The sequence below is a fragment of the Saimiri boliviensis genome, chromosome 12 (genome assembly GCF_048565385.1).
Source record: "Saimiri boliviensis isolate mSaiBol1 chromosome 12, mSaiBol1.pri, whole genome shotgun sequence".
Taxonomy (NCBI): domain Eukaryota; kingdom Metazoa; phylum Chordata; class Mammalia; order Primates; family Cebidae; genus Saimiri; species Saimiri boliviensis.
Window position 1 is genome coordinate 95,173,501 of NC_133460.1, and position 21,604 is coordinate 95,195,104.

General features: G+C 42.5%; 1 protein-coding gene across 2 annotated transcripts in view; it reads left to right on the plus strand.

The window, feature by feature from the left end:
* Window positions 1–8,800: 8,800 nt before the first annotated feature.
* RBM20 (RNA binding motif protein 20) overlaps window positions 8,801–21,604 on the plus strand; it is a 204,087-nt gene continuing 191,283 nt past the window's right edge. For both annotated transcript variants that reach the window (XM_010332997.3, XM_039465363.2), the window contains exon 1: window positions 8,801–9,085. In XM_010332997.3, coding sequence (XP_010331299.2) covers window positions 8,874–9,085 — 212 coding nt within the window. In that variant the 5' untranslated portion in view covers window positions 8,801–8,873. The remainder of the gene's footprint in view (window positions 9,086–21,604) is intronic.

Sequence of the window (21,604 nt, forward strand, 5' to 3'; positions counted from 1 at the left end):
TAAGTTCTAATGTTTGACAGCAGGAGAGATGGCTATAGTCAACAATGATGTATATTTCAAAATAGCCGGAAGAGAGGGCTTGAAATGTTCCCAATGCAGAGAAATTATAAATACGCAAGGCAGTGGATACTCTTAACTACTCTGACTTGATCACACATTCTATGCATGTCACAAAGAAAGATACCCCATAAACATGTACATACATAAGGTATCAAAAAAAAAATCCCTCATCTCTCCCCCAAACTAACGGGCCTTCCTTGGGATTCTTTAAATCATCAGAAGTCCTAAGGAGCAGGCAATCTCCCACCCACACTGAATCTCCCACCTGCAAAATCCAAACAAAACCAGCTGTCACCCCCTACACTCGCTTGGGCATCCTGTTCTCACTGGATATGCAGATTTTCTGAGCTAACTGGTGTTGTATGACTGAGCACACACAAGGTCATCGTAACAGCCGCACGTGCCGCGAAGTGGCTCTGGGCCAGGCTTTTCTGCTCAGCCCTCACAACAACACGGAAAGACAGATTTGTTACCCCCATCTGATGGAGGAGGAAATGGAGGGCAGAGAGCTTACACACCATCACTGAGCTGGCAAAGGGCAGAATCAGGACTCAAATCCAGGTCTGTGAATTTGGGGATATTGTCAAATCCCAGTGTGTTTCTCTGATAATACCCTCCTTTCCCCCTGTTTACCTACCAGATGTTTTTTATGGTTGTATCTTTTCCCCCTGGGATTTATATGTGCAGAAGGTGACTGACCTGACCCAGAGCAAGCTCTGTTAAGGGACTATATGATGATTACTGAATGTCCCCAGTGGACAGTCCAGTAATCACAATAAAAACAGCTAATTGCAATTTACTGAGCCTGAATCATATGCCAGATGACACTGGCCTAAGTGCCTTATATGTAATCCTCATGGTAACCTCGTGATGTGGATGATATTATTCCCATTTCTCAGATGGGAACACTGAGGCTCAGGGAGGGAGAGTAACTTGTGTAACATCATGCGACTAGCAGACTGTGGGGCTGGATTTCTAATGTAGTCATTCTGACTCCAGAGTCTGTGCTGAGAGGAAGCGGGGTGGGGTCTCCTGCATGGGATGGCCCTGGGATGACCAAAGGGACTACACCAGGGAGTGGCATTAGTCTACTCCCAGCCAGCTGCATGGGTGCCCACTCTGTGAGGTCAGCACATTGCAGGCTCTCGCTGTTCCTGGCGTCACTCTGGCATGCAGAGTCCTCCGGTGTTGCCTTCCATAATGGTCACCTGATCCTGGGGCTGGTGGGCAAACAGCCTGAGATGTTTATTCTCTGATGACCAACTGGCCTGACAGACAGGCGGGGTGATAAGAGAGACAGAGGCAGCAACTGGGGGATGGGCTGGATAAAGGAGTCCCTCATCTCTGAGAAGTGCTGTTTTGCTTGGCTAGGACCTACCATCACATCACTGGCCTCTGAATGACAGTGACATTCTCCAGGGATTAAGCACGACTTGTGGAAGCTGGGTCTCCACAGGGGGTGCAGAGCCCCGCGGAACTTAAATCATGCATTAGCTATCTGTGACATTTCTCCCACATTCATTTCATACCTCCATCACTTCCCATCCCCCCTCCCCCAAAAATTCAGCTGCAACTTGCTTTATAACACACACAAAGATTGTTGTATTATATCTCCTGGAAATAGCAAATGAGAGAAAGTTCTTCTCTGGCTCCTTTGAAGCATAGCTCAAAACTCCACCTTTCCAGGAAGCTGTGTCCAGGTTCACCCCGCCCTGTGCTGCTCTGGGCCCCTGGGATTCTGGACACAATCTGCAGCTGTTGGTTGGTTGCCAGGTACTGAACAAGAAGTGGCAGGGAAGAGTTCTAGCCACCCGCGGCTTGGAGCAGTGATGCTTTTAGGAGAGGCAAAGATGCTGATGTCACTTGTGGCTGGGATAACTGTGTTCCTGTTCAGGGAACATAGTTCCTGAATATATATGTATACATAATGCTCTAGAACCCCGGTTTCCTGACTCCCAACCAACTGCTACTTTGACTGATACAACACCTATAGGGCTTACTAGACGACAAGAGGCCTGGCTGATAAATTTCTGACCAGCGGGATGGAGGCTCAGCCTTTCCCTGCAGCCAATGAGGGAAGTTCCCAGTGAGTTGTAGGGCAGAAAAGAGCCTCCTGGGTCATGTCCTCACTTTTCCTCAGCTAAAGTTCCCTGACTGTCTCCTTCAAATTCAGATGTGCATCCAGCTCCATGAGTAACCACATTATTTTTAAACAGCATCCTTCAGCCACTGTCTCTCCTGGGTTTTCAGGGAGAGATGACCCTTTGTGAAGCCAGGACAGGATTTTATTTTACGATTGTTTTCAAACATCTGCAGAAGAGTCCATGGAGTTCAAGTTAAAAAAAAAAAAATCAGACTCTGGGTCAGAGAGAGGGACCAGCCAATAGGTCAAGCTGAGGTAAGTATTTCTACCTCAGTGGGGTAGAAAAGAGAAGCTGGGGAGTGCGGAGAGATGGGAAACCAAGGGACGGGATGTTGGAGACAGCAGAGAGGCTCACACCCTGAGGATTTAGCAGAGGGGTATCCAGTCTCAAAGCCCCATTATACCAAGAAATACCACACAAAGTAGTTAAAAACTCAACTCTAGGAGTAATAGAGACTAGGGTTAGATCCGCAGCTCCTCTGCTTATGAGCTGGCCGGGTGCCTGGACTTCATGAGCCTTCATTTTCTCATCTGTAAAATGAGCATAAAAAACCAGTCACCTACTAAGGTGACGGTGAGGACTAAATGAGAAATACGTGCTTAAGATAGCCTGGCAGATTAACACTCAAGAAACAGAACTACAAGCTGGGGGTGGTGGCTCGTCCCTGTAATCGCAGCACTTTGGGAGGCTGGGGTGAGATTATTTGAGGACAGGAGTTTGAGACCAGCCTGGGCAACATGACAAAACCCTGTCTCTAGCGAAACTAAAAATTAGCTGGACAGGAGTGGTGGCGCATGTATGGAGTCCCAGCTACTCCTCGGGAGACTGAGGCAGGAGGATTACTTGAGCCCAGGAGTTCAAGATTGCAGTGAGCCAAGATTGTGCCACTGTGTTCCACCCTGGATGACAGCCTGGGTAACAGAGTGAGACTGCGTCTCTAAAGCAAGAAATGGCAACTGTTATTACTAACACCCAGACCACAGTTAATATCTTATGGCTAAGATGATCTATGATAGGCTGCTTCATATGTATTCATAATTGTCAGATTAGCAGCTTGTAACTATCGGTGTGACTGCTAGCAACTTAATGATTTACTTATTTAACTGTCTATTAGAGTTGCTAGGATAGAAGGACAGTGTTTAGGACTGGACAATATATTATCCAGTGTGCTTCTCCTTCATATGAATTTTTGTTTTAAAAATAAACATCTTGGCTGGGTGTGGCGGCTCATGCCTGTAATCCAGCACTTCGGGAGGCCGAGGCAGGTGGATCACTGGAGGTCCAGAGTTTGAGACCAGCTTGGCCAACATGGTGAAACCCCATCTCTACTAAAAATACAAAAAGTAGCTGGGCATGGTGGTAAATGCCTGTAATCCTAGGTACATGGGAGGATGAGTCAGGAGAATTGTTTAAACCCGGGAGGTGGAGGTTCCAGTGAGCCAAGATTGCACCACTGCAGTCCAGTCTGTGCAACAGAGTGAAACTTTGTTATAAAAAATAAATAAACATCTTATTAATGTACTAAGTGTCATTAATGATTACTAGTTGAAAAAACAGATAAGTTTTTTGTCATTGGTTAATTAAAAAATGACATATGTTCATAGCAAAAATTCAAATAGTATATATACTTCAGTAAAATTTAATTTCAAGTATTCGAACAATATAAAAGGTCATAAAAGGAAAAGGTTCCTGCTCTATCCTAATTTCAGGAGGTACTTACTGTTAAAAATTACTTGTATAACTTTTCCAGAAATGTTCTCTGCTCTTTGATTTTATACACAGTTAGTCATACTGCAATACTATTGAGAAACTTGCATTTTCTCCTTAATAATACATCTTGGGTCTTTATTCCTAGCAGTGCATACAGATCTACTTCCTTTTTTAAGGGCTACATTGTACTCTTCTGCACATAGAGACCATCTTTTGAAAGCCCATCCTTCTGTGCAGCACTTTGGCTGTCTCTAGTTTTCGCTATTATGAAAAATGCCACAATAAACCCCCTTGTCCATGTACCTTTGATTATTGCTACCAATGAACCCATAGGATAAATTCCTAGGAGGATAATTGCTGAGTCAGTTTCTCTTGTTGCAATTTTAATAGTTCCAATTCACTTCCAAAGCGTTGCTGCAACTGACGCCTATAGTATATGAGAATGTCTCTGCCATCAAACTTTACAAAGTAAACTGTTGTTAAAAAATAACAGTGACAGTATACATATGCTGAACAGCCGCACATACAAATCATCTCACCTGCAAAGATGAATGCTCACAATCAACTGAGAGGTAAGCTATTATATTTCCTCTTTGAAGAGAGGACAGCGGGTCACAGTGATTCAGACCAGCATGTGAATCTCAGCTCTGCTGTTTATTATTCCAGTGACTTTGGGCAGGTGCTTCAAATTTCTCCAAAATGGTGATATTAAATGAAATAAGGTGGGAGCAAGCTCCTAGAAGCAGTGCCCAGAACATTTATTATCATGGGACAAGCCAGAGTGCCAGAGTCCCCAGTAAGTTTGAGAACGACCCCAGTATAATAGAGACCTAGGTCCTATTTCCACCCCTTTCTACCACCTCCCACCAGGTTGCTTCATTTCTTTGAATGTTCTTATTTGTAAGGGTCAGTTTAAATATTTCTTATTAATTGGCTGATCTGAATAGCTATGAGTAGTACAGTTACATCACAATGCAGGTGGCATTTTATATTCACAACAGCATCACTGCAAAAGAAGACAGGTAAGATCTCAGTTCTATTTCTGTCAGTGAGGTAGTGTAGACAGTGGGTGGGCTTTGGGGACAGACCAACCTACCTGCAGTCTTGCTTCTGCCTCTTAAAAGCTGGGTGACCTTGAGCAAATTTTGTACCTATCTGAGCTTCAGTTTCCTTAATTATAAAACAGAGTTAACAGTTGCTGTCTCATGGGGTTATTGTGAGTATCAAGTAAGATAAACTATGAAAATACTTAGCAGCTTGTTAAATATTCAACGTAGGGCCGGGCGTGGTGGCTCAAGCCTGTAATCCCAGCACTTTGGGAGGCCGAGGCGGGTGGATCATGAGGTCAAGAGATCGAGACCATCCTGGTCAACATGGTGAAACCCCGTCTCTACTAAAAATACAAAAGAAAAATTAGCTGGGCATGGTGGCACGTGCCTGTAGTCTCAGCTACTCAGGAGGCTGAGGCAGGAGAATTGCCTGAACCCAGGAGGCGGAGGTTGTGGTGAGCCGAGATCGCGCCATTGCACTCCAGCCTGGGTAACAAGAGCGAAACTCTGTCTCAAAAAAAAAAAAAAAAAAAAAAAAAAATTCAACGTATACACAAACAGCAATAGCCTCATCACCTGATTGTAGTTCACTTACAGGTCAAGGAGGGACAGGATGCTTCTGCAGAGAGGAACAAAGAGGTGTTACCAGTCTTCACCTCTCAGTCACGCTCCCATTTGTCAAGTCAGGTGACTCACAGCATTTCTCTGGCTTCTGTCACTGTGAAGCGCATGCATGGGGGAGGGGAGTGGTGAGAGCCCAGGGGCAGATAACAGCAAGGTCTGCACTCTCAGCTAGGGCTCTTTCTGCTTTCCCATTTCTCTGGGAAAGAAGTGAGAAATATTTTTCATTGCAACTTCTGAATATACTTAATGTCTGACTTGCAAATGGAAAGCTTGTTCAGTGTCATCCTGGAAAACATTCTGTGGGATCTGAGGAAGGATGTCAACTATCTCTAGGTTTTTGCTGTCGTGTTGCCCTCTCCCTTCAAATCTAAGTTAGTTTGTAACATGCGATGGCAAATATTAAGCTACAATCATGGAGACAGCATTTCTGAAACACAACTATGAATCAATTTTTTCCATTTTTTTAATTTTGAAAATTTCAAACATACAGAAAGGACACAAGAAAAGCCCAATGAATACCTAGATTTATCTAGTTTCCTATTTTCTCACATACGCTAGGACAGGAGTCCCCAAACTATGGCCCGTGGGCCAAATGCGGCCCCTCGAGGCCATTTATCCAGCCCCCCCGCCCACTTCAGGAAGGGGCACCTCTTTCATTGGTGGTCAGTGAGAGGAGCACAGTATGTGGCGGCCCTTCAATGGTCTGAGGGACAGTGAACTGGCCCCCTGTGTAAAAAGTTTGGGGACGCCTGCTCTAAGATATTATTTTTGAGATTCAGACAGCTGCATTCATATAACATGGTCTTTTTTTGCCAATAAAAATGTAATGAGAATAGACTCACACATCGATGTTGTGACTTCCAGGCTCTCAGCTTTCTGGGGTTTGAGATCTGTTGCATTAATATTTGGCTATAAGGTTGGAATATAAAGAATCATACCTGTAATCCCAGATACTTGGGAGGCTGAGGCAGGAGAATTGCTTGAACCCGGGAGGCGGAGGTTGCAGTGAGCCAAGATCATGCCATTGCACTCCAGCCTAGGCAACAAGAGCAAAATTCTGTCTCAAAAAAAAAAAAAAAAAAAAAGTTTGTAATAAGTGTCAGATTGAACGCCTTCTGCCCAAAATATGCAAGACGCATCATCCCTAACCCTAACAGAGTTCCTATTCATATATTTGGTAACTGACATTCAGAGACGTTGAATCATTCCATTAGTAAATTGCAGAGTCTGGACTCAAAAACAGGTCTTTTTGACCACAGAGCGCTTTCCATCAAGGTTTTGGAGGATTCTGAGAAAAAGCTTCCGTGCAAACATATAAAAAGTTTTTATTTCTGGTAGAGTTGCAATGTTAATTTTAAGTAATATCCTTTCACTAAGGAAGTCTGGGGATGGCAATATGGGGTGCAAGATGGAGTTTTAAGGAAACCACAGTTAGGAATTTTGTGATGGAAACTAAAGATAATGAACTATTTAGATAATTGGACAAAACTCTCCTACAGCCTCTTTTTAGCTATGGATCCTTCCGACAAACCACCCTAATGCCTCCTCATTTGTGAAATGGGAAAAACAATCAACATCTCTTTACCAGGTGTTTTTCTTTTTCTTTTTTTTCTAGTCAACTGCATTAAGGAGAAGGGGGAAAGAGTAGAACAAGGAACAACCAATTTAGCTAACTACCTACTTTCGGACCTGCCCACCTGTCTCGTTTTTTTGTTTTGTTTTTGTTTTAGTAAGACGGAATTTTGCTAACTGTGGCAAACTGATCTTAAAGGATACAAGGAACTGTAGTGTCATTTTATATTAGAGGTGGGAGAGAGGAAGATTAAAAAGGGAGAGGGAAGGAAGGAGAGAGAAAGAGAATGATGGCAGAAATCAACGGAGGCGTAGGCGTAGTTTCCTGAGGCTGGAAACGCACAGTTTGGGGAGAAACGAAAGCGTCTTTTAGGGAATTCAAGTAGTTGCCAGGTCTCAGTGAACCCATCTTCAGAATTTTTCTCCGCGTGGTTGCGGGAGGAAGGTGAGCTGGGTGGAGACCTGAGCAAACTCCCCTCCAGGCCGTGGGGCATCCTGCGCTCTGGTTTCCCAGGCACCCAAGGCACGCTTTTCTCCACTCTCAGGTGATGCTGACGTCAGGACTTAGAACTCCCGGCGAGGTCTACCGGGCGGCCGTTTTTTCTGGTCTTTGCTCAGCTCCCTAGACATTTCTGCTGTGTCAGGTGTCTCGCATATTCGCACCCACGCGCCAGGACATTAAGCTGCACCTTGTGGGGCGGCTGTCAGCCTTGAAAGGCCGCAGGATGTTCGCGTCCACAGCTGTGAATCCCTGAGTGCAGGTGGACGGGCGCACGTGGGCGCCAGGATAATTAACGGGGCTTCAGAGGCTGTGAGGGTGACCGTACGTTTTCGGCAAACCCTCTTTTTATCTTTTACATTTCCACGGAGATTTGGCCAATAAATAAGAATAAAACGTACGCTTGGTTTCGTCTTTGCGCTCGTAGGATCGTGGCGGGTCTTTCAAGTGAAGAGAAAAAGAAATCAGAAATGCATGGTGGCCCCACCGGCTGCTTCCGGGGACCCCCTGAAATCAGCAGCTGGAGCTGCCAATTTGGAGAGCCACGGGGCCTGGTCATCTGAGACCTGGGTTACAATACAAGTCCAACTTCGGGGCGAGTCCAGGCTTTCTTCCCCTCGGGGTCGGGTCCCTCAGGCGCGAGTGGCGCTGGCCGGGCTCCAGGCCCGGCGCACTGTGCACTGGCGATGCGCACGGACACCCCGGGAGCGCTCGGTCCGCCAGGCTTGGGCAGTAGGTGCGAGAGGCCGCGCGCACCGTCCCCGGGGACAGCTGGAGGCCTCGGGGCTCCCGAGTGGAGCGAGAGCGCGGTGGCAGGCCGCGGGCTGCGTGTGTCTCCTTCCTCCCGCGGTGTGCTGCGCGGTGGAGCAGGGTGCACACTGGCGGGTGGCGCACGCCGCGCTCCCTCCCTGCTTGCTGCGCCCGGGGTCGGCGGGCAGAGATCCCGGGTCCACCTAGGCGCCGAGCAGCTCCCACCGGTCGGAAGACGCCCCCTGGCCCCCGCCCCCGCGTGGCTGGCCCGGACAAGCTGGAGCTGCTGGAGGAGGAGGCGGCGCCGCCGGGACTGCCTCCTCCCCGCCCCTCGCGTCTCCTCCCCGCGCCACCGGGAAGGACAAGGGGACTGGGCACGGGGACCCCGGCCAGTGAGCGCCCGTGGCCCGGGACCGCCCCTCCCGTGAGCTCTCTCGCCGCGATCCCGGGCTGGTCTCGCCCCGCATGGTGCTGGCAGCAGCCATGAGCCAGGACGCGGACCCCAGCGGTCCGGAGCAGCCGGACAGAGTTGCCTGCAGTGTGCCTGGTGCCCGGGCGTCCCCGGCACCCTCCGGCCCGCGAGGGATGCAGCAGCCGCCGCCGCCGCCGCCGCCGCCGCCGCCGCCGCCGCCGCCTCCGCCCCCGCCCCAAGCTGGCCTACCCCAGATCATCCAAAGGTAAGAGGGGGAGAAGGGACCAGGGGTACGCCTGGGGACACGCCCCGAGAGCCCCCTTTGTGGCTTCATCTCCCGTCTCTGCTGAACTTCGCTCTCCCATCTTGCGTTTGAAGTTTCTTGTCCCCTCTCTGGGCAGAGTCGGTGTCCTTCTGCCTGTTTGTTAGGCTGGAAAGAGGGTAGCCGAGTTCTTTAAGGGAAATTATTTTGTTTTTCGTTATCTCCTTTATCTTCTCTTCAGGGATGTTTCTATATATTTTGAACTAAAATAGCTCCGATTGAGGGGAAATGGCCCAGAGACTGTATTTCATCTTTCTGGTCCCAAGAGGACGCTGGAATGTATGGGGTGAGTCGTGCGTGAGTGTGTGCGCGTGTGAGGGTGTGTAAGTAAAATGCTGCCAAAAATTAAACCACCCTTCATGGTGTCCCTGAAGCCAACCAGTGACACTGGGGTGAAAAGGGAGGTGAGAGTTCGTAAACAACATATTTTGCTTTGCCCTGAAAGCGTAGACACTTTTCAAGAAGTCCCTTTCGAAGAGTTCAGCTACACAACCGTTTTCCATTAATGTTACCACCTTGTGACTCGGGTGATTCGTGCGATTTGGGTCATGAATTCTCAGGTCGGCCTTCCCAATGCTTGAGAAGATTGGGGGTGGTTAATAGGCCCCTAGCCGCTCTTTCAGCCCATTTGAGGGACACACAAGTAAAAACAGTGATGCTTTGTTTTATTTGTTCTTTTGAGATTTTGTGTGACGGTCAGAGGCCTAGAATGTTGGTTTATTTAAAAGAACTTTACTCTCGTAAGGGTTTACTCAGTTTGTAATGAATTCTTCAAAACTAGTTTAAGAAGTGTAGGAAAGTGAATGATGAGCAGTTTGCGAAACTGACAAAACTAGATAAATACACGTAAGTACAGCAAAATTTACCCTTTTGGAACAGAGCAGAGGTTTTCCACAGCTCCACTGATGCTTTTAGTCCTATAAACTTACTAAAATGTAGTAATAGACCTAACCAGTGGTGGGTGTAAATGGAAGTAAATAGCAGTTAAGTATTTATTGTTTCGAAGACTGACTTATTTAATACAAAGAATCGTGAAAATTCGAGTTTAATGTTAGAAAACGCTGCTATCATATTTCGGAACAAAATGGTTCCCTATTTTTGACTGGGAATACTGAATCTCCACTTATGAAAAGTTTTTGCTATAACTGGATATTTTATATATATATATAAAAATATATATTTTAAACTTTCAACTACGAACAGTTTCCAACTATTACAAAATGAAAATATTTCACATTTTTCTGATGTTTTGCAAATTATTCAGCCAGTACAAAATATAATTGGCAATATATGTACATCAGTACTTAAAATTTCGCTTTATTCCTTAATATAAATATAAAGCAACAGAAAAAAAAGTATTTCAAATTTAAAGTTTACTTAGTAAAAAATCCAATTTGGTCAATTATTAATTTGGAAACATCTAATGTGGTTCTTACCGAGCCAGTGTCTTGTGGCTTGAAATTTGGCTGCGTATGAAATTTATTGAAATTGCTTTGGTATTGTAATCACTCTGCATTTTTCTATTGTTTACTTTTAAGTAGAAGAAAACTGGGAACTTTACAGTCACAGAAAGTCTTTGTAGATGGGCACCTGATTATGAAATACTGCCAGGTTGAAAATAAATACCATTTTATGGAAATGGATCATTTAAAGGATATTTTAATTGCATCATATAATAAATAATTTACCCTGTAAATTCATCTCCCATTTTGAAAAATCCCATCTTTGGAATATCTTATTTTAAAAGAAGGGACTCGGCTTTTCAAAGATGGCCCCTTCTACTCACAGGGCGGGATGGAGACCTCAAGAAGCACCTCATGGCTCTGCTTGCTTTACATTGGTGAAGGATCAGTGTCCAGGGGCCAGGTCCAGGGGCTGTGAATATGCCCATGGGATTTGATGTTTTCATACTTACGTTTCAGGCTTTCTTTATAAGGATGATTTGGGATTTGTGCTCTCCTTAGTACCCACTGAAATTCCGCTGGAACCAGGCAGGTGTCGCAAATGCCTTGTAGGCCCATCTTTAATGGGCCGAAATTTGAGCAGGTTATTTTGAAACTGCATTTGCATAATTCCATCTGAGCAACCATTTTTATGTAGTTATGAGGTGTGGTTTGCATCAGCCATCTTTGAGAAAATATAGTGGAGACACTGTGCTCAGCTGCAAAACGAGTTGTCTGCCTGTTTTGGGGAATTTTGTGAGCTACAGCTTTGGATGAAATGCTATAGTGGAACATATATTAAATATTATAAGAGAACCTCTATTTTTTCTAATTATTTTAGTGAGGTCATAATTTTACTCATAAGAGGAAGAGTTTCGATTGCTTTCAAAATGATGGAAACATCAATCTTCTTCATGTTGCATTGCACGTTTGAGGATTACCAACATTCTTCCACTTAATAACTGTGTTTACTGATTTTTATTAGTAATGGCTTTCATTTTAGATAAAGGCCAATGACTTTGGAAAAACCATAGTAGCAATTATAATACAAATCAGTTCCTGTTCACATGTTATATTTGGTCTTTAGAGAACTGCTGTATACTACATTTACAAAGAAAAACACATGAAGTGTATTGAATAATAATGAGACTGATTGTGTTTGTTTTATTGAAGCCAGTCTTACTGTGTGAAGATTGCATCCAGAGTAAATTTCTCTGGAGTACAATGATTTCATTTCCTTATCATTGTATTCTTAGCTTCAGTTAGGAATCTCCATACCCTTTCTGCTCTTGTTTACTGTAAAGATGATCAGTTACGTATAGACACAGATAATATAAGATTTTTATTTTAAATGTGCATTCTCCAAATTGGCTAACATAGAAGCATTATTGTATATAAAACACTATTTAGGCTATTTAGGAAACAAAAAAATATAAATAATACCCTAAGAGGAGATTTGGGATAAGTTGGGAAATCAGAATAATTTGAGAACTTAACAAATATATATATATATATATATTTTTTTTTTCTTACTAGCAGAAATAAGAAAACATTGAGATTCCGGCGAATATTTTACAAGGAATTATCTCCTCAACCATTCACACTGTTTTATTTTAAAAATTATTTTGTTTTAATTGTGAGCTTTAAAATCAAACCTAATCCTTTATTTGTAAGAAGTTATTTATTAACCTTGATGAACATCAGGAATTTAAATTTTAGGTTGCAAGTTTTAAAGCACTCATTAGAATGAAAACAGAGCCACTCAGTTTCGTGTGTAATGTTGACATTAGCAGTCAGATGGACCTACAAAGTGTACCACTAGTCATGGGGGAAAGAAACCAAACGCGTGCACCGCTCTTATGAAGTGACTGTATAGGTGATTTCCCTAACTTACTTGATTTGCAACAAAATATTCCTGGCTAATGTGTGACATCAGGTTACATATTTGAGCACATATGACTTTTTTTTCTAGATTATTTTTAAGTGGTGAATAAAAGTAATTATAAAAAATAGAAAAATTTTGGTTTAGCATTTGATAGCTAGTACCACCTGCATATAAGTGTTTATAGTTAATGAAGACATGAATCCAGCTTTGATCTCTGAAGTTTATAGTCTCTGCATAGCATTAGAACACTGGCTGGCTGTATTTTCAGAGTAAAGTGCTCCCCTCACTCAGAATAGAAAGTGTTATAAGTAGCAACTCTGATTTACAGACTCTAATTTTACAGACATTCTGTGTTTGGAAGGATCTCCATGTATCCATTAGGGGGTGATAACGCAGGCAAGTTGTGTATGATGTTCACCCACTTTGATGGGTATGCTGACAATTACATCCAGAATCAGAGAGAAGAAATAAGAATTTGCTAAAAAGGGGCATTCCCTTACATTGGTCTTTTCTGGAAAGAGGTTGGAATTTCTAACATCTGTGCCAGTTAACATTGGTTTGAGCCCAATATTAGGGGAAATAGGAATACACTTGTAGAAGGAATTTTGAAAATTTTAAATACCATCTTAAACTGCACATAAGACAAGCATTCAGCAGGGAAAACATCTGAGAGGATTAAGCGTTTACCCCAACAGGGAAAAAGAGAAGGGGGCTCTTTTCCTAGCAGTCTGAATGGTTCTTTTGCTTATCCAGAACACTTTTCAAAGTTTTATCTGAAAAAGAAATTTTGCTTGAGCATTTGTTGTGATAAGTATTTTTAGATAGTATGTATAGTCATCCAATTGTGAGTTTTTCTCAAATTGCAAAGAGATCAGTATTATGAAATGTAGTACATTATTCCCATTAGTCACAGTAAAGGACTATGCATATGGTACACACAGAGCCATTCTAATGCCAGTGCTGTAGGGGAGAAAAAGAAAGAATTTGATCACTCCTTTTATTTTTCTACCCACATATTCTTTTGCTACCTTCTTCGCAGTTTATCTAATGAATAATTTAAAAAGCCCGAATCTGCCCATTAGAATGTGAACTCTGATCTGTTGAGATCACTTTGCCTGTTCTAATAGTCCCGGGAGTAGAAAAAATCCAGTCAGGATTGACTCACAGTGAGATGATTCCATGTTATCCAGTTTCTTTCTCTCCCTCTGATTTATTTTTCTTGTGGCTTTAGGTTCTTGAAGCCAGTTTAAACTAATATTCTTCCCTGCCCACAACAGCCGGTCCTCAAGGGAACACATTGATATAGCTCAATTCACAGGTTTGATAAACAAGAATACACAAAATGCTGGGAACTGGGGTATAATCAAGGGATAGAAATTAAAATGGACCGAACTAAATATGGAAAGTAAGAATGGAGGAAGCTTGAGATACTGGAGTTAAAACCCAAAAGAGACGTTCAGAAGCAGGACTCCCCTGTCCCTTCATCCGTCCTGGTCTCTCTGCCTGACAAAAGGTTCAATGGTCTCCTATGCCACAAAATCCTACTTAATCTGATTTTTTGCTGCCACAGTGATTACTTAATTTGGGATGTTCTAACTGATATTTTGTATATTTTAACAGGGAAAGCTGCTGTGGATCTACCGCTGGTGTGATCCACAGACTGGTAGCTGTGTTTAGAATAGAGTGTTGAAAAGTTTTACATTAAGTAAAGTGATCCATATTCCAGAATCAGGGCAAAGATGGTAATTAGTGGTTTGCAGAAAGGAGCATGGGCAGTTCCCTTTCTGTTTAAAGAGCCTGGCTGGATCTTGGGAATATGCGCGTTTTCCTGCGTGCCTAATACTGCTTGTTCCCACCAGTGAGTAGATTGGCAGATTCTGATCCTAATTAAAAAGGTATGTTTTTGAATCCGGAATGTGAATTTGGTTTCCAACCCCACCATGGGGGTATTGTATTGTTGGTGAACTGATAGTTTGGCTCCATGGGTGGTCACCATTTAAATTCCACCCAAATAAGGAGCTGTACAAGATTTTCGTCTTAGAAGTTTACAATAGCAAGTGTGGGGACTAGTTATCACTACCAGCTGTTGGGGGAGGAGGTGAAAGCGGGAAGGACCCCTCTTCCCAAATATTTTGTGTGTGTTTTGGATATGCTGGGTATATCCATCTAATATGATAAACTCTTTACCGCGGTGGAAGTGACAGTCAAGTTGATTGATCTTCCTCTTCCCTACAACTCCTGATGGATTTTATAAGATAAGTAAGTCCCCCGATGGTTTATAAGGCACCTTTTCCAACTTGCTGACAGCAGAACTGTAGGGGAGATGGCACATACTGGTGCTAATGTACTTTATGAGCAAGAAGGGAGCAGTTAAACAGCTTGCATGAGGGTGTGTTAATAACTCATGCCTCAGTTGGACAAATCAATCTTTCCATGTGTTCAGAAACAAAAGGCAGGGGGTCACGTGTGTGTTTGCAGGTGGTTATCACCCCATGAAGATAGTTTTCACGCCACGTTTGCCTTCTTTCATGTGGTATTTGCTTTAAGGCTATACCAGGGCCACTTGCTTCTGCCTTTTCTTTGCACCTGCTTTCTCTTGATCACACTAATGACCCATCAGTTCTCAGTTGCCACTTCCCACTCTGGCCCAAACCTGGAAACCTCCAGTTGCTGCTGTCTGGACATCTTAAATACTTTTCGGTTTTGCAACTTGTCTGTAGACGCTTTCCCAAATATGTTTTTAAGTTTTGTTAGGCCTGCCTTTCAACCTACCCTCCAGTTTCAGGAGTAGACTAGGTAATATATATTTTCAAGATGAATTGGTTTCACTATATCTCTGCTTTTGGTTTATTTTGAATTAATTATTGAACAGAGCTATTTAAGATCAGTCTGATGTTGTCAGATGTAAAATGAGCATCTTTGCTCTAAATTAATTATTGGGTTTTTGTCAAGGAGTGCCAGAGAGAGAAAAAACCTTGCGGACTTTGAGTCGGTGACCTGGATAAGGCAATTAACCTTCCTAATCTAGCCTCTCCAGGGATTGGAAATGATCAATTGCAGTTTCTTCCAAGAATAAAACTAGGTGGCTCTTGCGCAAATCTTAGCAAAATTGTGGAGTAATCACCAATGTAGAATGACTCCATCCATCCATTTCCCTTATCACCTGATACGAAATATGTCCCATATCAGTTAAATTTAGCCATGGACATAGGTACATGTTTGTGACATTGATACACCCATGAAAACAACAATAACCACAAAAAGAGAATGAAATGCTTTCTCCGGCATTCACAAAGAATATTTGGAACAGTAGCATAATTTTAAAAGTCAGAAAAATTAAGGCTAATGTCAGTGAACCAGAAGAAATTTTATACTGTTTTTCAATCTCTAAAAATGTTTTTGGTATAAAAATAATTCGTTGGAATGTTGGAGTAGGTACTTCAACAAACTGAAAGCAGCTCTTTCAGTTCAGGAGACAGAGGCAATAATTTTCATGTGTCTGAACTGGATTGTGTTAACACAGCCTGGCGGAGTGTGTTTGGGGACACTGTTGGTTTCAGAGGCAGAGAACGTAAACATGGGACACACAAACGTTTTACAGGCGTGCGGCTGTGGCTGCTGCAGGGACTCCTAAACCGGCATGCACCGTCAGTCGGCCACAGAGACCGGCCTGGAGCTCGCCCTAAAATCTTTTTGCAGCCTTGCAGATGTCGTCGTTGTCCCAAAGCTGGGCCTCAGGCGTCCGTGTGGCCTCACTGAATCTGGAGACCAAGTGTTTCCAGAGCCAGGATGCGGGCGCCGCGGGGCCAGAGCTGCGTCCTCCCGCGCTGGCGATAGCAGAATTCTGGAGAAACTTTACCTGATGTTTGAAATAATCTATATTTTAACCTTCCGCCTAAAAAGGGAGATGTGTGTGATTAAATCTTGATTTAAAGTCTTTATGTATGTAGATGAGGATGAACATCAGAATCTTTATCGCAACATTGTCTAGAAGAGGGAAAATTAGAAACCACCTAAATGTTTCTCAGTTGGAAAAATCATGTGGAGGTATAAAGTCATGTACCACTCAGCCGTTAGAGTGATGCTGTTATTTTGCATTGGTTGATCTGGAAGGAGGACTACATAATGTTAACTAAAAAAAAAGTACAAACCATGTATGCAAAGATCTCATGTTTGTTTTTGAAAAGATGTGTATGAGTGTGGGCTGGTGCCTGCCGGCCCGGCCATGAAAAATATCTCAAGAAAAAATTACAGACATTAACAGTAGTTCTAACTCTGAATGGGGCAATTAGAGTGCTTTGTCTTTTTTTCTTCCTTTTTATTATTTTCTATTTTAAAAAAAATTCAGTGAACATGTATTACTTTTACAAAAAAGAAAACAATAAAACTATTTTTTTTCCTTATTTCCTTTCCTAACTGGCTGTACCTTAGAGTATTTCATTTTTAAAAACAACAGGAGTAGACATCTCACATTGGTATTGCACTGTCTTGAAGACTGTGCTGCCCTTTAGCATCTTAGATTTTAGTCCTGGAAGGCATCTGAGAGCTGCTTTAGCCCAGCCTTCCTGTTTTTCTAGGTAAGGCAAATGAGCATCAGAGAAGTCAAGTGAATTGTTGAAGGTCACACAGTGAGAGAGTCATCAGGCTGGAATGAGAATTCCCATATTTCTGGTTATTATTTTTTTCTGCTAGGTCACCCTTTTGTCTGCCTGGGAATGGAGGAGAGAGAAATGGAGGCTTTCATAAAATAACCATTTATCTACTGGCTTTAGTCTACTCACAGCCCCCAGGGGGGTTGATAAAAGCCTCCTTGGCTGTATTTCCTCCCACCCCATCCTGCCCTCCCACCCCCACAGGGTTTTCTGGGAGTGCCAGTAGACTGGGTCTCTCCTGGGCATCTCATGCTCTGTTTCTTTCTTTCTGTGATGGTCAGACCATCACATTTTCTTTTCTGCTCTTCTTGGTTCAAGGTTACTTTTTTTTCCAGATCCTTAATAGAGAAAAAACCCAATACCTACTTTCCTCTCATACCCAGAAACATACTCTTGATACCCTTCAAGCTCTGGTTTAAAGATGAACTTTTTGAGATGTAAAAGCATAACTAATATTTTTATTTAAAGGAAGCAAAACACATTCTACTTCTTACTCCCAAGCCAGTTATAGGAAGGCTGTTTTTATTTCTGCCACTCCAGCCCCAACTCCGCTTCACATTTGTTTCAACCAAAGATATAATTTGGACTGTATTTTTTTTTAAAAAAAAAAAACCTTGCTTTTGGGGGACTGTATTTGCATTCTTGCTTGCCCTTGAGTGTGCTCTCGCTTTCTCTTTTCCTGAACTATTTGAAAGTAATTTGTATAACTATAATTTTGTTATCATAGCTAAGGAAATTAGTGGTTTTTTTTTCTAATAAACACTAGATTTTTAAAAAAATTTATTATTTTTTCTTTCTTCCTACAGCTCCTTATGGCCAATAAACACTAGATTTTTAAATTTCTCAATTGTCAGATAAATGTCTCATATAGCTAGGGCTTTTTTTTTTTTTTTTTTTTTTTTTTTGGCATTTGTTTATAATGTCTCTCTCTCTCTCTCTTTTTTTTTTTTTTTTTTTTTTGAGACAGGGTCTTACTCTGTCACTCAGGCTGGAGTGCAGTGGTGCAATCATGCTCACTGCAGCCTTGACCTCCCTGGCTCAAGCAGTCTCCCACCTCAGCCTCCCGAGTAGCTGGGACTACAGACGTGCACCACCACACTCTGCTAATTTTTGTATTTTTTGTAGATGGAGTTTCACCATGTTGCTCAGGCTGGTCTCAAACTCCTGGGCTTGAGTGATCCTCCTGCCTCGACCTCCAAAAGTGCTGGAATTATAGGCATGAGCCACTGCACTGGCCATCTCTTTTTTTTAATCTACCAAGTATACACAACTCTTTCCACTTTCCATGACTGAAGATTACAGGCCAATTGTCTTGGAGAATAAACCCCAATATGGCTGTGACTGTTGTTTCTTCATGGCCAGATCCAGGTTAAACATTTTGGCAAAGACAGGCTAAGAGTTTGATCCCTTGTTTAACATGGTGGCCACTGGATTGCTCCATTGTAGAAGGGCATTTTTTTCTTTGTGGTAAGTAGCGAGTTGTCTGCAGAGGTGCTACTGTGAGACCCTCTGAATATCCTGTGTTCCAACAGACTTTCATCGTGTGGCTTTATCTTTTAATTTGATTAAATTTGTAAGGAGCAGTTGTAATGAAATATGTGGAACTAGAAAGATAAATAAATATCACTTTAGAATGCATGAGTTTGGACACACAGTTTATATCAAACAGCCTTGCAAATATGTTTGCATTGTATCAGCCTGTAGATATCATCTAGAAGCCTCTGGATTTTTCTAGTCCTGACTTCATAGGACTTGATTGATGGGTCAGCCACTTCCCATTTAACTCTGTAGGAGTCATTCCATCTTGAGTTGCGGTGCTTTTTAAGGTCCATTTTAATGCTAATAGAAATAAGCGGATACTGATGTAATTTTTCTGCTCATGAGATTTTTTTTTGGAAATCCTCTTGAACTTATGTTGGTTCTTTGCAGAAGTCTTTTAACTCCATTTTCAAAATCACTATATGAAGCGGGCTTTAAAAATGACTGATGACTTGCCCTGGTGCCTGAACTGGGTGAGTCGCAGGGCTGGTCAGCGACTACCAGTTCATGTTTTTTAGATTTAAGTTACACAGCTATTTCTGCCTGCTCCCCTTTGGTACTCTTACTTTCATACACAAAATATGTGTGGGTACAGAAGGTGGTGTGGAGTAGTGAGACGGAGCAGGAGCAGGCATGATCTAATGTTCTGGATTCAGCTTTGCTGCTACTAGCCCTGAGCCTCAGTGTTCTTATCTGTTGAAGGGAGCAGTAATAATAAAGTAATAATAAAGAATAACAGCTAACTTTTATAGAGTGCTTTCTGTGTGCCAGCCACTCTTCTAAACGCTCTAGGTATGTTTAATCCATTTATTCCAACAATAATCCTGTGAGGTAGGTGGTGTTCTCCCCATTTTACAGATAAGGAAACTGGGGCACAACCTTACTAGGACCCGGGAAAGCTAAGAAAAATAGTATTTATCAAAACACAGGTGGATGGGCCTTGGAATAAGGAATGTTATATTAATTCAAGCAATCCTGTCTTCTCTATGTAACTATCTGGATCCTTAATTTGTAGAAAATCCATCACTTATAAAGAAAATATTATAGAAAAAAATGACTGAAATAAATTTGAAAGTAGGTCAAATTTAAGACAAACTGAGAAATTCAATGAAAACTTTTTTTTTTTTTTTTTTTTTTCCGTTTCTGCTCCCCTGCCTTTTTTTTTTTTTTCCTTATAGCTTTAAGTGTAACTTTGGTTTAAAGTGAAATCTATATCCCAATTTAAATTCCACGAACAAATCCGACTCTGGCATTCAATTCACTGTCTTATTCTGCTTGTTATGCATGTTAGGCAAGACCTAAATTTGATGCTCACGGAAAGTATAAACACTTACAATCCTCTCAGCATGTGCTAAAATAATAACAGATATGATAGTTTGATTTGCAAACTTAGTGTCTGCCAAATTCCCCAAGACCATTTTTGAACCAATTCAGAAAACCAGGATTCTGCAACGATTAAGGTGTCCCAGGCTCCTATTAATAGCAAAAGGAATTCCTGGCTTGAAACAAGGACACATCAGCCTCAGCTAGTCTCTGCCAGACATACTTTTTGAACCATCTTCGCAGACATTGTTATAGGTGTTCTTTTGCCTTAAGAAACTATGGTCTGTGCCGGGCGCGGTGGCTCAAGCCTGTAATCCCAGCACTTTGGGAGGCCGAGGCGGGTGGATCACAAGGTCAAGAGATCGAGACCATCCTGGTCAACATGGTGAAACCCTGTCTCTACTAAAAATACAAAAAATTAGCTGGGCATGGTGGCACGTGCCTGTAATCCCAGCTACTCAGGAGGCTGAGGCAGGAGAATTGCCTGAACCCAGGAGGCGGAGGTTGTGGTGAGCCGAGATCGTGCCATTGCACTCCAGCCTGGGTAACAAGAGCGAAACTCCGTCTCAAAACAAAACAAAACAAAACAAAACAAAACCATGGTCTGTAACAACCAGAATGAATAGAATCCATAAATTGGGGAAGGATTGTTGGCTTTTGACCTGCGACAGTGTTTACGGTAAAAATCCTTTAAACCATGAGTTTCTCAGTGTATTTCAAATAACAGTTCAATAATGCTAACAATTCAGAGGTCTAATAATAAAATTTTAAAATTTTTTGGACTTTTTTTTAATTTTAAGAGGTATAATTGAAGTATGCTAAGCTGCACATGTTTGAAGTATCCATCAGTGTCCATCAAACCATCAAGCAATTGAGATAATAAACACTGTTGGTGGGGCACGATGGCTCACACCTATAATCCCAGCTCTTTGGGAGGCCGAGGTGGTTGGATCACCTGAAGTCAGGAGTTCAAGATCGGCCTAGCCAACATGGTGAAACCCTGTCTCTACTAAAAATATAAAAAATTAGCCCGGCATCATGGCAGGCGCCTGTAATTTCAGCTACTTGGGAGGCTGAGGCAGGAGAATTGCTTGAACCCGGGAGGTGGAGGTTACAGCGAGCCAAGATAGTGCCATGGCATTCCAGCCTGGGCAACAAGAGCGGAACTCCATCTCAAAAAAATAAAAAACATTATTATCAACCAAAAATGTTTCTTCGGGCTTCTTATAATTTATCTTTCCCTCTTCTCCTTATTTCGTTCCCACTCAGGGAACCACTGATTTGCTTTCTGTCACTGTAAATTGGTCTGCATTTTCTAGAATTTTGTACAAATGGAATCCAAGTATGTAGTCTTTGTGTGAGTGTGTGTGTGTGTGTGTGTGTGTTCTTTCACTATTTTAAAATGCATAATTTAGTGACATCCGGTACGTTCACAGTATTGTGTAATCATCACCACTCTCTAGTACCAAAACATTTGCATCGCCTCAAAAGGAAACTTCAAACCTACTAAGCAGTTACTTCCCACTTTCTCCTTTCCCCACTCCCTGGAAACCAATCTACTTTCCGTCCCTACAGACTTTCCTATTCTGGAAATTTTATTTAAATGGGATCACATAATATG